At 40.7% G+C, this 18,343-nt stretch overlaps 1 protein-coding gene across 2 annotated transcripts in view; it reads right to left on the bottom strand.

The window, feature by feature from the left end:
* Nucleotides 1-18,294, bottom strand: part of HGD (homogentisate 1,2-dioxygenase) — a 55,327-nt gene extending 37,033 nt beyond the window's left edge. For both annotated transcript variants that reach the window (XM_010387085.2, XM_010387084.2), the window contains exons 1-4: nucleotides 16,925-18,294; nucleotides 11,713-11,784; nucleotides 10,817-10,905; nucleotides 6,288-6,393 (exon numbers count right to left, since the gene is read on the bottom strand). In XM_010387085.2, the coding sequence (XP_010385387.1) occupies nucleotides 6,288-6,393; nucleotides 10,817-10,905; nucleotides 11,713-11,784; nucleotides 16,925-16,939 (282 nt within the window). In that variant the 5' untranslated portion in view covers nucleotides 16,940-18,294. The remainder of the gene's footprint in view (nucleotides 1-6,287; nucleotides 6,394-10,816; nucleotides 10,906-11,712; nucleotides 11,785-16,924) is intronic.
* Between the last annotated feature and the right edge of the window lie 49 nt (nucleotides 18,295-18,343).

The raw sequence follows: 18,343 nt of genomic DNA on the forward strand, positions 1-18,343 counted from the left end.
ATTTTCTTGAGGCAGAATGTACAGGGAGGAAGACAGAAGTCAACAATCAATGCTAACAAGGCATGAAGAGTTTGGGGAAGGTGAGAGGTGAGGTGAGAGAAGACAGATGTGAGAGGGTTGGGGTCTGGGAAAAACTGGAAAAAGGGGATTTTAAAAAGTGTTGCTGTGGGTCATATATTGGATACTCTTTAATGTTTTCAGGAAAAGCAAGTAAAGATTTCCCTCCCCTCCCCTCCCCTCCCCTCCCGTCCCCTCCCCTCCCCCCTCCCCTCCCCTCCCCTCCCCCCTCCCTTCCCCTCCCCTCCCCTCCCCTCCCCTCCCCTCCCCTTCCCTTCCTTTCTTCTTTCTTTCTCATACAGTTTCATACTGTTGCCCAGGCTGGAGTGCATTGGCATGAACAGGGCTCACCACAGCCCTGACCTCCCAGGCTCCAGCAGTCCTCCCACCTCAGCCTCCTGAGTGTCTGGGACTACCGGTGCTTGCCACCATGCTCATCTACTTTTTTTCACTTTTTTGTAGAGCCAGGGTCTTGCTATGTTGCCAGGGCTGGTCTCAAACTCCTGGACTCAGGAGAATCTCTCATCTTGGCCTCCCAAAGTGTTGGGATTACCGGCATGAGTCACTGTGCCTGGCCAGATATTATTTTAAATTACTTTTGGTTACTGGCTACAAGGGACCCTAGGACTTATTTATTTACATATATGTACAAAAAGAAAAGGCTTGAAAGAACCCAAAACATTAGAAGTTGTTAACTCTGTGTTAGTGGAATTACTGGGCATTGACACTTTTATGTAAGTTTTAAATAAAAATATGTATTAATTAGAGAGTGATGCACTATTGTGTAAAGAGGGTATAAATATTTTCAATACAGTCATCTGGGCAGGCTGAATTGCATAGGGTTAAAGAGTGAATGGAAGTGATACGTGGGTTTAGATTATTTCTCAAGGAGTCAGGCTGGGAATAGGAGAGACTTGGGCAAGAGAGGCAGGAAAATCCAAGACATTCATGGAGGTAAGGGGATTTCAGGATGGCAAAACCTGGAAAGTTTGACAAATTAGACAGCAAATACCCTGTAAGGGTGTATTGTTTTGAAACATTTTTTTATAATTTGCATGTAATGGAGACGGAAGGCATTTTATGATATGTTCTTTAGTTAGCTTTGAGGTATTTCTACTTAGTCCAAATTATACTGGTTAAGAACCAAGAGGTAATTTTCTCAGCTGAGTCTCAACTGAGTCAATAATCTTGATTTTTCAACAGTCAAGAGGTTAGAGATCAAATAAAGAAAAGTAAATTTTAAAGGACCCTTAAAGAGAAATGCTAATTCAGGAATTCCATCTGAAATCTGTAAAATCATGGTTAAAATGGATATAGATTAGTTCATTAAATTCTGAGACGTCAGAAATTAGAGGCAGACACATAAACTTAGGTATACTTCCTATGTGAGACAGTAATGAATTGAATTTATGTCCTCAGGCTGAATTTAAATACACTCAAAAAGAGGCTACATAAATTCTGGGATAACTGATTAAATATACGCTAAAGAAAATGAAGGCTTTAGGGGGAGCAGCCCCCAGTCTTCCTGAGAGGTTATCAAGGATGACAGTGATGACAGCATATCGCATGATGCTGTCTTTGGGACTAAACGTTACACACGAGGAAACATCAGGCAATTCTCAGGTCTTCAAATTCCCAGAGATGACTAATGTGGATATTTGGTGAAGCTGATGCAATATTGGATTTGGTCTATGACAGCTGAAGACATGCCTATCACACAGGCTTCAGCTGGGAAGGACTGTCAGAGGGGTACCTAAATATAATTTTCTCAGCCTTTCTTGCTGAAACTCTGGAGTACATATTTGGAGGAGGTTATGAGGGAGAAAGTGATGAATGCAAAATGCTGTGGTTAAATAATGAAGTATAAAATCGAAAAGAGATATTAATGTGTAAAGAAGATAAATGAAAAGACAAAAGGGGAGATTTTGCAAGAACAGCCAGGGTTTATCAGGGAAAGAGAAGTAGTTGGCAGGTGACAGAGGTACAAGTCGGAAAGATCATAAACGGCTACCTGGATGGAGCCAGTGTTCACAGAGACACCGAGACACTATTGAATTCTGAGGCACATCTCTCCCAGTGTGTGTGAAGACAAGATCTCAAAGCAACAGGGAAGATATTGGAGAAGAAATTCATTTGGTGGCTACCATACAGAAAGCGTTCAGGGAATTCAAAACAGGAGAAAGGCAACAAGCTCAAGGACAAAAGCAAAGCCATTCTAACCATAGGTTAGGATGAGAAACATGGGAAGCGGGGAGAAGGGGAAAAAATATGGGCTGAGGGTCTACTAGAAAACAAGCAGAAACTTCTAATACAGCTATTATTATTATTGTTATTATTATTTTGAGACGGAGTTTTGCTCTTATTGCCCAGGCTGGAGTCCAATGGCGCAATCTGGGCTCCCCACAACCTCCGCCTCCTGGGTTCAAGTGATTCTCCTGCCTCAGCCTCCTGAGCAGTTGGGATTTCTGGCATGTGCCACCACGCCTGGCTAATTTTGTATTTTTAGTAGAGGTGGGGTTTCTCCAAGTTGGTCAGGCTGGTCTCGAACTCCTGATCTCAGGTGAGACTGGTCTCAAACTCCCAATCTCAGATGATCCACCTGCCTCGGCCTCCCAAAGTGCTGGGATTACAGGCATGAGCCACCATGCCTGCCCTGATACAGCTATTTTGATGCCTCTGTGTTAATTCAAGCTTTTTAATCCAGTTGCTTCAGACTTCTTGTCAAAACGTGTGTCAACTATTTATGAAATAATGAATTGACATGTACAACTTATATACGTGACTCTCACTTATCATGGGAGACTTCCAGTAATATTTCATTAATTTCTCCAATATTTTTGAGTTTTTGTAAGTATATGTTACTGATATAACCAGACAAAGCTAAGCTGGGAGCAGTTGTTCATACCTGTAATTCCAGCACGTTGGGAGGCTCAGGCAGGCAGATCGCTTGAGTCCAGGAGTTCGAGACCAGCCTGAGCAACATGGTGAAACCCTGTCTCTACCAAAAATACAAAAAATTAGCCGGCCATTGTGGTGCACACCTGTACTCCCAGCTACTTGGGAGGCTGAGGTAGGAGGATCATCTGAGCCTGGGAAGTCAAGGCTGTAGTGAGCTGTGATCACACCATTATACTCCAGCCTGAGCAACAGAGTGAGACTCTTGTCTCAAAAAAAAAAAAAAAAAAAAAAAAAAAAGACAAAGCTAGAAAAATTCTCTTAGAACAAGGTTATCTTCCCTGGATATGTCACCCAAACTCCAAAATAATTCCTATGAAAGGGTATATTCATGTTAAATAAAATGTGGCAATGATAGTCAAGGAAATAATAATATATAATAAAGGTATATAACTGAGCATATTACACATCACATTCAAAGCAGAGTCACATTACACATTTTCCTTAAAGGTTAGGTTTAAAACCTAATCCCCCACCCAAATGAAACTATATAAAAGAAGTGTGGCTCCACTGTTGTCCACACAACTACAAACAAGTCTATGAAGATTTATTAAGGTTGAGAGGCTTAGACAATTGTTGTGATCGACGTGAGCAGGCAGGAGCCCTGGAACTCCCTAGCCTACCCTGTTAACTACTAGTGATTTGATTGCTATCTTGAAGCAAAATAATAATAAATACTTATTTATTATTATAAATAAACAATAATTTAAATTCTCCAAATCTGCCCATGGACTTTTCTTATAATCCCTCATTCAGTTAACTTCATATACATAATTACTATACCCATATTACTTGAACCCACATGAGACTCAAGAATGAGGTGAAGTCAGGGTCCCCAGGTTGGCGGTGCAAGCTGTGCCCTGCACAAGGGCCTTGTCCGACTGAAGGGGAAAGGGAGGAGCTGAATGCCTAGCCTGTGTCCCTTTGTGTGGGGAACTGAGTCTGAGGGATTGGGGGTTAGAATAGGGGCTGCATTTTGCAATGTGCTTGTAGGCAATATATAGGCCAGCTAGGGACCAGGGAGGATGTCTGCTTTATGCATTAAACTTCATGCAAGTTTAAGGGTCAATTATTTAGACTAAATACCTTAGTTTCAAAGTGGCTATGAGGTAGACAATATTTTAAATACCAATTCACATTTTTCCACCCTAAATGCCTCCCTCCCTTCCTGTCCCTGGTAGAGAGGGGTGGTAGCATTCAAGCAGATGCTTACTTTGCTGAGATTTCCATAATTAAGACGAGAGAGAACTGGGCAGGAAACCAAAGGTGTCTATAAATTATTTTGACTTTTGTCTTATAAAAAGTCTAAGCACTTAGGGGAGGGATATTTGCAGGTATAGACAAAATGTCTTGGTAAACAAAGGAGAAGCAGGAGATTTCCTTGGGCTGTGGAAAGTGGGGGTAGGGAGAGAGGGAGGGAGAGAGAGAGAGAGAGAGAGTAGGAGGGAGGGAAAGAGGGCAGAAGAAGTCTTCAGAGTAAAACATAATATAAAATGAAGAAATAAATTTACCTGAATAATGTAAATTCAGGTAAATATAAACAGCTGTATCAGAATCATGGTTCTTGCCTGTCACATGCCAGGCATTGTACAAAGCAGGTTCACACCTATTCTCTCATAATCTTCACAACAGCACTGCAAGGTAGATGTTATCATCCCATTTTACAGTTGAAACATCATAGCTTAAGACACAGCTAGTAAGTAGAGGGGCAGGGATGCAAACCCACATCTGTTTTTTTTCCTGCCCTACATACCTATTATCAGCGACATGTACCTAAACTCAGGGACAAAGGCAATACGCTGGGGTTCTCAGAAGGTTAAAAAAAAAGAGAGCTCAGTCCATTATAGCACTGGGTCTATCTCATTGCTATAGTACTGGTTCTGTCTCATTCTATCTTATATACACTGCAAGCAGAGAAAAAGCCCACTATTACTAGACCAAAAAGAGGAAACACCTAGAAAAAGAATGGAAGTCCTAGGTCTGAAGAGACTGTGATAGTGATCTGTGACCACAATAGACTTACATATTTCAGCCCAGACAGCAAGATTCTCACCCCTATGCCAGATTTCAAAGGCCTCTCTTCAAAGATATCAGTATTGAATGTGTTTTCTGTATTTCGTGGTAAGTTTAGATTAACAAAAAAAAACCTATGAGCATGTAGGTATTTTGACCAACCTATATAATTTCCACTCATCCAATTCACCTGAGCAGTTCTACTAAGTCCGAGTTACTCCTGTGCCCATCTATATGCCATTAGGATAGAAAGTTACAAGCTTATGTGTGTACGTGCACACATGCACATGCACACACACACACACACACGCGCAGACTGTTAATCAAATTTATCCTAAATCTGCCTCCTTACATATTTTAAGTTCTGCCTAAAGGATTCTCCATGCGTAGTGAACCATAACCTAATTGGATGTGTAACCTACTCTTATGCCAATCATTGTGACACACTGTTAAAGCTGTGTTCAAGAAAGTCATATGCTGAGCTGCAGCCAATCTGGCTATTTCTGTACCTCATTTCTGTTTTCCGTATATCACTTTCCTTTTTCTGTTCATAAATCGTCTTCTACTAGTATCTGTGCTGGAGTCTCTCAGAACCTATCCTGGCTCAGGTAGAACAATTTGTGAATTGGCCTTTACCCAATTAAATTCTGTTAAATTAGATTTGTCTAAGGTTTTTCTTTTAACAATATGTATATACATAATCAATCAATCAGTTCCAAAATTCCCACCTCATATGGTTTGGCTGTGTCCCTACCCAAATCTCATCTTGAATTATAGTTCCCATAATCCTCACGTTTTGTGGGAGGGAACTTCGTGGTGGGAGGTAGTTGAATCATGGGGATGGTTACCCTCATGCTGTTCTCACGCTAGTGAGTTCTCACAAGATATGATGGTTTTATAAGGGATTTTTCCCCTTTCGCTTAACACGTCGCTCTCCTGCTGCCATGTGAAGAAGAATGTGTCTGCTTCTCCTTCTGCCGTGATTGTAAGTTTCTTGAGGCCTCCCCAGCCATGCAGAACTGTGAGTCAATTAAAAATATTTCCTTTATAAATTACCCAGTCTTGGTTACTTCTCCATAGCAGCGTGAGAATGGACTAATACACCATCCAAGTTTAAGCAGAAAACAGACACACTTTAGCATTTATTAAAATAATGCTTTAAAAAGCTACCTATTTTTTTCAATGATCATGGTATTCTATTTAGGTATTTCTAGTCAAGGCTTTGGGTACATGATATGCTTCAATTCACAGGACCAGGTTACCTGGTTAGGATCAGGATCAACTTCATCCCAGTTGTGAGTGACATGGCCTTCGTCAATGGATTCAAAGGGCTTGTGAGAAACTGAAGGTAGAATCCTATACAGCCAGCTAGAGGGAAAAACATAGAAGATATACAAGCCTTAGAGTAATGTTTTAAGTGATACACAGAATGATTCAGGCAGTACCATCAGGAAGACACGCAAGTCAACAACGACCTGTGGACTCTAATGTGTGAAGCAGTGAAGCAATTTTTTAATGGCATTACTTTTTAATGGCCATCTGCTGCCCACAGCCCTGGCCTCTTCTCACCTTTTCACTCCACCCATCATGTTTCAAATTGACTTTGACTCATGCTTATTTCCATGCTGCCAAAAAATGAAGAATTGTCTTTTCTAAAAACGTAAGGAAGCGGGGAAGTACCTTGACGGGTATCTGTGTAGGAAAATCCATAGAGAAACATTAGCTTATGTGTCTCATAGGATGCTAGTCCTTGCTCTGGAAGGCAAGAACAATGAGTTCTATGTAGCTTGAGAGAATATGGGTGGTATCGTTGTTATTTTTGAAATAATAAATCAATTTTCTCCTTTAAAATAATAAAAGTAATACATGCCAATGGTAAAAATAATTCAAGTAATTTAAAAAGTCCTGAAAGGTAAATGGCTCCTTCCTCCTTCAATTTCTTCAGGGCTATTCCTCAGAGGCATCAGAGTTTAATGATTTTCTTATACATTTCTTACATATTCTTTCAGATACATCCAATGCATTTCTAAGCAAAATTGTCAGATCATTTTAACACTTTATTATCATACTAACAATGTGTGAGTGCCTGGTCACCCACATCTTCACAAATCTGGAGTATTGCTAAAAATTTTAGTGTTTTAGGTGAAAAACAGTATCTTATTTTATTTTGTATTTCCTTTATTAGGAGTTAGAAAATACAAAATATATCCAAAAAACAAGTCTATTCATTTGTTATTGGCTCTCTATAGATTTTCTATGAATTACTTGTAAAAGTCCTTTATCATTTTCTATTGGGTTTGTCTTTTTGATACTAATTTATAAGAGAAACATGCTGGAGAGGCTGTGGAGAGATAAGAATGCTTTTACACTGTTGGTGGGAATGTAAATTAGTTCAACCATTGTGGAAGGCAGTGTGGTGATTCCTCAAAGACCTACAATGAGAAATACCATTTGACCCAGCAATCCCATTATTGGGTATATACCCAAAGGAATATAAAACATGCTGTTATGAAGATACATGCACACATATGTTTATTGCAGCACTATTCACAATGGCAAAGACATAGAATCAACCCAAATGCCCATCAATGATAGACTGGATAAAGAAAATGTGGTACATATACACCATGGAATACTATGCAGCCATAAAAAGGAATGAGATCATGTCCTTTGCAGGGACATGGATGGAACTGGAAGCCAATATTCTCAGCGAACTAAAGCAGGAACAGAAAACCAAATGCCATATGCTCTCACTCATAATTGGGAGCTGAACAATGAGAACACATGGACACAGGGAGGGAAATAACACACACTGGGGCAGGAGTTGGGGGAGGGAGAGCATAAAAAAATGGCTAATGTATGCTGGGCTTAATACTTAGGTGATGGGTTGATAGGTGCAGCAAACCACCGTGGCACATACTTACCTATGTAACCAACCTGTGCATCCTGCACCTATATCCCAGAACTTATAATAAAATAAAAATAAATTAACGCCTCTGTACTCCAAAATTATAAGACTGTATGTCCATGTTTTATTGTAGTACATTTATGCCTTTATTTGTTTTTCTTTCTTTTCTTTTTAAAGTGTGTCCTCTCTACCAGGACCAGATCTCAGGCTTCAGGAAGGGAAGAAGACTCTGTAAAGGAATCCTAAAGGACACCAGGATGAGAACCTTCCAGAAGTTGGAAGGGACATTGAAACTCACTAAGAGGGACCCAAGTCCTTTCAGAGGCTACTACACTGACAAGATACAGAAGGACAATGGAAGACCAGACCTGAATCAACAGGCTCTGGCCCTTTTAAACCCAAGGATAGTCTATCTCAGTGGGTTGAGTTGGCCTGGCCCAACATTGAGCCATCTGGGGGAAAATGGGCTACATCTGTTTAGTTTCCATTTGATTCCTCCATCTCTTCATGATGTGACCTCAGACCTCGGTCATACTAAGCCTCTCTAGATCCCAGTATATGAAGTTCAGAGCATGTGTGTATGTCTTGGAGCCATCTGTGTGATCCTGGGAGAGTTACTAAACTTCCTGAACCTTATGTTCTTCATCCTTGTCTCCTAAGATTGTTGTGAGAACTCAAAGAGTTTGTGTACTAAAAATGCCTGGTAAACAGTAGGTGCTGGCTTACTAGACATTTGTTAAATTGCCTTTCTTCTCTTAATCTTCTGAATTTTTATCACGGTCCACATTTTCCAAATCCTCTCTCCTTACTCTTGCCTTTTCGAGACCCAGGGATCAATCAGCTAGCTAATCTGATAAAAATTAATCCTTGATAGGTAGGTAGGTAGGTAGGTAGGTAGGTAGGTAGGTAGACAGACTCTTTAATAGTTTAGTGGTGGATCTGCATGCTGTGGTTCAGATGAGTAGTAACTAAGAATTTCAGGCTGGCCTACTTTTGGATGGGACTGGTCCCATCTTCCCACTGGAGATTTTGAGTGGAAAGCATTTCTACACAATTCTAGTGGATATCTTTGAAGAGTTCTTCTAAATAGATGGGTGAGCCATACCTAGTGTCCCTTATTTTTTAGCTGAGTTTATAAAACTCCCCAGGCAGCACTACATTGCCCTGAACAGAGATTTAATTCTGATTCAGGGAACAGTGCCAGCTTCTTAATGAAACGCCAATAGCTCCTTTTCAGCCTCCTGGAACAAAGCTCAGCTCCTGCTGGCTGAAGATATTGCTGAATAATGGGGACAGGCAGCAGAATCTGGAGACCAGGTGGCCTGTTAGGGAATGGGCCACAAAGTCAAGAACATAGTCATAGAGGCCAGGTTGTCATAAATTAGAATGGACAGAATTATCTGTGTGCTTACCTTACCCTGTCTATTTGGGCTTACAGAGAGAGAGAGAGAGAGAGAGAGAGAGAGAGAGAGAGAGAGAGAGAGAGAGAGAGAGAGAGAGAATTAAATAGTGATGGAATTGTCCCCTGATTTTTGACATGTATAGAAAACTTTCTCTATCTCTTCCTCTTTCCACTCACATATCTACTGAGAGAAAAGCACTGTTGATACTGACATTGTAACATAGCACCTGCCATATATCATGCCCAGTTCTCTTGACAGCCTCCTAGAGATACCCGGGAAATGAGGCAGAAATTCTGCTATGATGGCAATACTTAATGATAGTTATTATGACAATAACCAGCATTAACTGAACACTAACCATGTACCTGGCAATGTGCTAAGCTAAGATAATGTGCTTTACACACATCCTTTCTTTTAATCCTCACCACAGCTATGAAATAGGTACTATAATTATCTTTGTTTTACAAATGAAGAACTAGAGGATCCAAGGGGGCAGATGATTTACCTAAGGCCACACAGCTGGAAAAGGAGCCAGGATTTATACTCAGGGGGCCTGCCTCCAGAGTGGCCATGATTAAACTGTGCAATCTTTATCATTTGTGTGGTCCATTATAGTTTTGTACTTACTATCTCATTTGCTTCTCAGAAGGACCTGTGGAGATAAACCCAGGCTGCCCTGCTAAGCAGTACAAGACCACAAGCCCTTCTCCCCAAGTCTCTGGTATCAGCAGCATTCCTCTTCACAAATGCCTTAGCCTAAAATTTCTATAATTAGACACCATTTGTTTAAATCACAACACTCACTGCCTCCCAAAACTATAACACATACTGCATCCAACCTGCCCTATATGAGTTAATCAAGGGATATGTTCATTGACCTGGATATAGCATTAGAGCAAACATGGAACATGGCATACTATGTTAATGAATATGCTGGTTTCTAGCAAAGGCAAATTCCAGAGTAAAAACCTTATTAATTCAAACCACAGTGGGCCATAATACATGACTTTTTAACTATCCAAGCTTGGATTACCCAACATTTTCTTGCAAACACCATACCTCTAGTCAGCTAAGAGAGATATTGCTCTGAATCTTTCATAATTGTGACTTTGTCATTATGAAACAAAACAAAAACAAAACAAAACAGGTAAACCCCAAGCCAAAACTCAACAGGACAGTCTTTAGAAGAAGGCCAAAATGCTAGGAATATTTTCTTCTGAGTATAGGAGATAATTTGTAAATGGAACTGGACATGTGTATTTTCCTGGCTCTGTGCAGTTTTCCTTCACCTTCTTCCACCAGTCACTTGGTGCTAGCTGGCAGGAAGTCCATTCTCTTCTGACTATGACCCAGACCATAGCCTATAAGAAGCAGGATCTTGGGCAGCTCTGGGAGGCTGTGGCCCAGGGGAAGGAGGCAGCACAAAGTCCCTGTCATAGTTCCCACAGTCTACAGGTCAGAATTCATCTAATCCTTGTACCTTCTCTTATTGGTGCTCCGCGGACAAGTGAAAGCCGATCCTGAGAGCTGCTCAGCATAGAGATTGTAGGGGCAGACCTGAGGATTATTCTGAAATAAAGGATGCAATAAACAATATTACTCCCATCTGAAAAGCATCCCACCTTCCCACCAACCAACTCAGTATGGGGATGGGGATGCTCTGAGCCACTGCACAAGACCATGTCCAACCCAATATGTTTCTTGTAACAACTTTTGATGTGACTTGCCCCTCCGATTATAAAAGTAATATATACTTATTGTAGAAAATGTATAAACTATATGATATCACCCATTATCTCACAATCAGAAATAACCGAGTGTTAACATGTTGGTATTTTTCCTTGCATTCTTATCTTCCAAAATTGTGACCCTATGATACCTATAATCCTGTAATAATCACGCATTTGTTTTTCTTTTTAAGAAAACATTATACCATGAGGATTTTTTATGCCATGATACAACCTTCAAAAAGTTTTGAAAATACTTTGTTTACTGTGTTGTTGCTTTTCTAACCAGCACTAGTATGAACATCTTTGTGCACACATGTTAAAGCATCTTGTTATTTTCTCATAATTGTCACATCCATGGTGTTCAAGGGGAATACGAGGAATTCCCCTTAACCCTGGATTTTGGGAATCCTACTGGAAACCCTACAGTTAATTTTACTAGTTTGGATTGGCTGCTGTGCCACCAATCCAATTTTAATCTTTGTATGGTCATTGCTCTGTATCTTCATTGCCCCTATGACTTGGGAAACCCCTAGACAGTGCACAGGCTAGATTGGAAGAGCCACAGTAGGTGGAGGCACTTTGGCCTGAAAGCTAGTGATCCAGGAATAGGATTCAGAGCTCTTCTAAGCACGTTATTTGCTTGTACCTGTCCTTCTGGCAGGGAACCTGGGCAGCGAGGATCCTCTGAAGCACACTCATTCCCAAATCCAGAAATGTACTGTATGTGACAAAGACATAAATGCCACCATTAGTAGGATTTAAAGAGCATTTCACAAAGTTGGCAGTCCACAAAGTAAGAATTTCTATATAGACATACGTTTGTATATGACGTTCCATGTATAATAACTTCACTGTGTCTTGACATATGAATTATTTAGGGAAGTCAATATGCTTTCTGTGAATTTTAAAGACTTCCAATTAATCAGAAGAGTGCTGGATATTGCATAGACTTCTCCTTTAGCTGTACTTAGCTGATTTATGGGTCTACACTGTAACCTCCCTGAACTTAAGACTCCATTTCCCTTTCAAACTCTGGAAAAAAAAGAAAAACCATCTAGGAAGAGATGTGTGGGTCCAATCCCTGACAGCAAAACCCTCTCCAAACTAGCCTTGCTGCAGGCAGAAACCTCTGCTATCTGCCTCATCTATGGAACACATCTATATTTGTGTGAATGCATGAAAATAAAGTTTAAAGATATGGGTGGCCTTCAGGAGACATGCCAGCCCAGAATCTTTTCACAATGACACAATGAAACCTACTCTGATTGCCATCTGTTCACTTTACACCCAGAGGAAACAAAAGTTAAAAGGTTTCTCAGCAAGGTAAGTCACGGGGAGCCCCTGAAACTTACTCTTATAACACTCAACACACTTGAGAGTTCTTGTGCACTGTCTGGCTCTTTTGCTAGCCTAGAAGCTGGATGAAGGTGGGACTATGGCAGTCTTGGCTCATAGAAGGTAATCAGTGGAAATCTATTGATTGATTGAGTTTTTCACTTAAAGCCAATTTTAATGTAAGTGTATGTGTGCTGCTGTAAATAGGGTTAGAAGCCTCTTTGCTCTAACTTAAATATCAATTAATTTTAGCCCAGGATAATGAAAGTGCAGTCTTGCTCAGCGAGTGAAATGCCACCATCTGAACATATCTCCTTAAGAGATACAAGAAGGTTGGAAGCAGGTGAAGGGTAGGCCCTCCAGAGTTCTCAGCGGCATGGAGATGTAACAAGCCTGGATGTGTGAGTGATGATCAGGCCAACAACAGTCTATATTTGGAAGAAATATCAGATGTGAATGTTATGACCTGGGAAGCAATGGAAGTGAAAGGATTCTTTTTGCCTTCAGACTCAATATTTTGCATATTTGAAAATTTGTCATCACAAAAAATACTAAGCTATATACTGATTTGTTAAAAGCAGCAGCATGCAGTTAGGATGACATCTTTGGGGAAATGGCAGAGGCCATCCAGCATTCTGATTCTCCGCTGCATCCAATTTTCTTCTCTCAAAATGAACCCCATGCTCACCATCAATGGGATTGAATTTGAGCTGCTGAGAATTGGTAATAACCCCAAATTATCTTCAATTCTGTGAAATGGAATTTTAGACTAGCCTATGACTAAAGCCACTGGGCATTACAGTGCCTTCGCTTTGTTCAACTGCTGCATTGTTTCTCTCTGCAAGAGAGGAAGGAAGGCTGGAGTACAGCTGAGCTTTCTGGCAGGCACCGGTGGATTTACTCATTAACCTTTCCCATTCTTTGTAACTGCTTGCCTCAGAAGAGAGTTCAGGGTTATGTGTTTGCAACAAGAGCTAGTATATATGTTTCTGAAGCCCTTGATTCAGACTGTGCTTTAAAAAATAGAAAAGAAAGTAGAAAGAACAGCTGGTGGTTTGGAAGGGAGCCACCAAGCACCAAGAGGTGTGAGTTCTGAATCCGTTTCTCAATCTTAGCTGCAGTGCATTGGCTAAAGAGGAAGGTGAAAACTGCTGAGTCACTATCAAATCGATTGGTTTTTCTGATCCCCTGAGAGAAAAATTACAGATGAGTTTATTACAGCTTTAAAATGCCATGTCCCTCACTGCCAAAGTCATCTGAATTAAGGAAGCAGTATTCGCAGCTGCTTTCTCCAGACATTGAGCTCAAGGACAGAATCTGAACTCTTTTATCAGTTGCGAAAATCCGAGCATTCATTTCCAGCTGGTTCAGTGCCTATGTCAAAGTGTATTGTGTACAAAAATAAGACTAAAAAGCTAACATTAAGCAAGTGTGTTTGTATGTTTTCTATAGTTCAGATTTCTGAATAATTTGATCCGACAGAAAAATATGATTTCATTTCTTTTCAAGAGAATTATATGCATACTTTCTAAATGCAAGAATAAATTTCTGAGCTCCATGTGACTTTAGTACCATCAGTTCTTTGGCAGCTTACCAGTATACAGCTTTTTAATTCTCACCTGGTCCCCAGGATATGGTTTACTTGTCAGAGCAGTTTTATGAGGTGCTTTCTCCTGACTCTGATTCTAGGTAACACCTGATGAGATGAACAGATGGTGTACCTCACTTCCTCTTACTGGGCATGAAGGAAAGAGAGAGAAGTCAGGGGAGAGATGAAACTACTGCTACATTTTTTTTTTCTGTGGAAAAAGAGTCTAATATTTCTAGTTAACCTTGATGGGAACATAGAACATAGATTGCAAAGAAAACTTGCAGATTATTGCAGTAGGCTGAATAATGGCTCGCTCTGACAGATATGTATGGCTTAACCCCTGAAACCTGTGAATATTACCTTTTCTAGCCAAACAGACTTTTGCATGTAAGATTAAGGAGTTTGGATGGGGAGATATCCTAATTATTTGGGTGTATCCTAAATGTCATCACGAGTGTCATTATAAGAGGGAGGCAAAGGGAGATTTGACTTATAAGAGGAGAAAAGGTGACGTGATTACAAAAGCAGAGAGATACATTTTTTTGAAGACAGAGGAAGAGGCTACAAACCAAGGAATGTGGGTAGACTCTAGAAGAGGAAACAGAATCCACGGAAAAGGCAAGGAAACACAATCTCTCATAGAGTCTCCAGAAGAAACCAGCCACATTGACACCTCGACTTTACCCCAGTGAAACTGATTTCAGACTTGTGACCTCCACAACTTCAAGATAATAAATTTGTGCTGTTTTAAGCCAATAAATTTGTGGTAATTTTTTATAGCAGCAACAGGAAATCAGTTGTGTAGAACAGCAGGCCCCGTCTCTGGCTGATCATTAGAATCACTCCAGAAGCTTGTTACATACAAACCCAGAGCCAGCGAATCAAGGATTTGGTGGTGGGGCCCAGAACCTGAATGTTAAGCAAGCTCTTCGTTTCAGAAATGAGGAAACCAAGGTTGGGAGAAGCTAAGCAACTTACTCAGATACACAGGGTATTTCATTTTAAATTTAATTTTATTATTGTATCTTTTGAATTTTCTTCCCCTAGTTGTACTTTTGTGTAAATGTGATTTCATTTATGGCTTTGTGTTGACATATTCATTAAAATGAAGAAATAAAAGATGAGAAACAGTTTAAAAATTATGTAATGTTTACTGAGTAGAATGAATATGATGCAATCTGGTTTTCTGTGCTCGGATTCCTGACCTCTGGAGTTAACCTTTCCTTGTAAAGATTAGACAGCAGGCAGGGAAGAATGCCATTGAAACTGAGAGCAAAGACTGGCATGCAATTTACATTGATGTCCTGGTGCTGTGCATAATAAGTTGCTTAAACATGACAGCAGGATAGGATTTTATATATAATTTATTTATAAAGGTAAAGATGTTTCCTACCCCTGCTGAACTTCCTCATAGAATGTTCATCAGAAAACAAAGTTTCTATCTACTCTTTCTTCCAAGACTTCAACTCCTACCATTGACATCATGACCCTCAGTTCTATTCCCCTTGCCCTGCCCACTCCCCTGAAATCCAACCACCACCTAGGTATCTCAATTTGGCTGTCCTTCCATCAACTCAAATTTGGCTGACACAGTTTTGGATTCTAGAGCATGCAGGCATTCTGTATGTGCTATGCCTTTGCACTCACTCTTCCCTCCAGACCCCATCCTTCTTCACTTGGCCAGTTCCTACTTCTCTCTTAAGATTCAGTTTAGGTACAGGCTCCTTTAGGAAGTTTCTTTTCACTCTTCCTAGCCCGGACTCAGTTCCTCTACTATATTAATCTGCAGTATCATGCACTAGCACAAAATATTTGCTGAATGAAAGAATGAGAGTTAACTTTTAGTCAGGCATAAAGATAAAAAACCAAAGTCTCTTACTCTGGTGTTGAGTGTTTTCAGGATTCCTACCAAATAGGAAGGTGTTTGATTCTTCAAACTCAGAAACATCTCCCTTTAACTGATGGATTATTCAAACTCAGCAACAGTTAGAGGGCATTAGGGCACTTCTCAAACCCTGCATTCTGGGAAGATGTCTGTTGTGGAGTGGTCTGGCCCACTAGGCCTGAGCCAAGGTTCTGGGCAGTTCTGTTCAGTTACACATGCATGTGTTGAGCATTGATGTAAGCCTGGGCTGGGCACTAGGCATGGCTTCAGATATTAGGTACATATTCTGTTTTCCTTGCCTTAAGATAACCAGTCTAGTAGGAGCCACAGAGGCCCCTTTTTGAGCCTGGACTTTGCATTCAAACATACCCTGGTTCTAATCCAGTCATCTACTGGCAGTGACCTTGGGCAAATCATAGTCTCTCCAAGCATTACTTTTCTAATTGAAACAAGAACCTCTCTCTACACCCCAGATTAATTTTGAGGATTATGAGTTAATTCATAGTTAAAATGCCTAGCGTCTAACAGCATGTAACCCACACATGCTTTTCAATTGTGCATTACTAAAAAGAAGGAATGATTTCCTACAGGAGGTGCTAGGGCTTCTCTACTGGCCAAGGGCTGATGGCTGATTCAGAGCCTCAATTAACTAAATAGATTAAGCATATCTAATTGGTCACCGGAAGTGGTCCATGAAGCTGCAGCAATGGGAAGGTGTCAGAGCAGGTGGTGGGAAAGAGACATAGTGATAAACGTGTGTGTCCGTAGTGGAGGGGAGCTCTTAGGATGTCTACAGATTTCCAAGACAATAATTGAAACAAACAAAGGCAAGGGATGACCACTAAGAGCTTCATTTCTTTCCTTTGTTACCTTTCCCTTGTTCTTCAGCCCCAGCCGTGCCCAGACACCACAGTGAAGCCTCTGAACACAGGGGTTTGAACCAGGGCCTCTCCCAGTCTTTTCCAACTCTGATACCCTGGAGTTCTCAGAAGCTTCCATAAATTTTGGCTGAAGAAGGCACAGTAAACTTGCCGGCTGGTTTCTTACCTTTAACTCAGCCATTTTCTCTGTCTTCTATGTGTGATGACTTCAGGAAACCCAGGCCCCCAGGATATAAAGCCACAATGCTTCTTTCTCTTTCAAACCACTCTTTGGATATTCTGGTTCCCACTGCTTCACTGCGCTTCACTGGTCAGCGTGTCACTCAAACTAGCTGAAAGAATTGCCTAACTCATACATACGGACAAAGTCCAGCAAGCTTATTTAATAGGTTACACAATTGCTTTCAGTTTTTACAGTTTGTTCCTAAGTGTTTGCAGAGGCTTCACTCCTCTTCACCTGAGGTAGAGATTGGCCAATTATTTGTTCCAGTTAAAAATAGGCTTATTTCAAAAGGCAGAGAATTTGAAGCTATCAGGGAAAGGAACTGTGGCAGATAGTGCCTGCTGTGATGGAGGATTCTCTGCTTAGTCCTGACTCAGGTTAGGAAGGAACAGGGCAGTGCTGAGTCTCCTGGAGAGCAGTGAGAAAACCGCCAGACATTTACCAGCTGCAGATGTTTACATTGGGGTAAGATGTTTACACAGCCACCTGAAGACAGGGACCGGGACCAGAATCAGTCAGTTTTTGGCAGGTGCTTCCCAGGAATGGGCTCAGGTTCTTGGTTGAACCATTCAGAGCCTGAAACATTTCACTTAGAGCAAACTGAGATGTTTCCTACTGCTCCTTTTAATTTCTTAAAGTGCATTTAGTTTTCTTATAAATTCTTTAAGAGTTTTGTTTCCTAATGCCTTTATACTTCTAAAACAGACCAAGGGATTACTTTCCAGCCACCTCTTCTATGACTCCCTTGCTCTTCATCTTGGCCACTCTCCTTGGTCATTGGCAGGTAGCAGCTTCATTACTAGTGGTGTTCAGAAAGGGGAAAACATATACTGAGTGCCTGCTTTTGTCAGATTTTTCCATATCGAATTCCACAAGAACAATCTTGTAAATTAGGCATTATCACAACTCAAATGCCAACAGACGAGGAAGTGTAAATGAATAAAGTAGGCTAGCTGATTTTTCAAGATAAGATGAAGCTCCAATTTTTAAACATTGGCAATCAGAATAAGAGAGAGAGAGAGAGAGAGAGAGAGAGAGAGAGAGAAAAAAAACACCCTGTGGTTGATGGCAAAAATGCCCAAATTCCTCCTGTACACTATTGAAATGAGGACTGTACACTATCGAAATGAGGACTCAGAAACTCTGATTACGGGAGCAATTAGGAGCTCTTCGCCTCAGTCTGATGTCCCTGCACATCAGTTCCATGAAGTCCATTTTCAGAATGAACAGAAAAACAACAGTGTCAGGGCACCTGGATTATATCATCAATGCCTCAAGTTTGAGGAATTCTAAGAACCCGAGCTAAAGCTAATATGGATCAATTCTTTTGGGAATAGCTTTTCTTAGAGCACTGTAGGGAAG

Source organism: Rhinopithecus roxellana, chromosome 1 (genome assembly GCF_007565055.1).
Source record: "Rhinopithecus roxellana isolate Shanxi Qingling chromosome 1, ASM756505v1, whole genome shotgun sequence".
Taxonomy (NCBI): Eukaryota; Metazoa; Chordata; class Mammalia; order Primates; family Cercopithecidae; genus Rhinopithecus; species Rhinopithecus roxellana.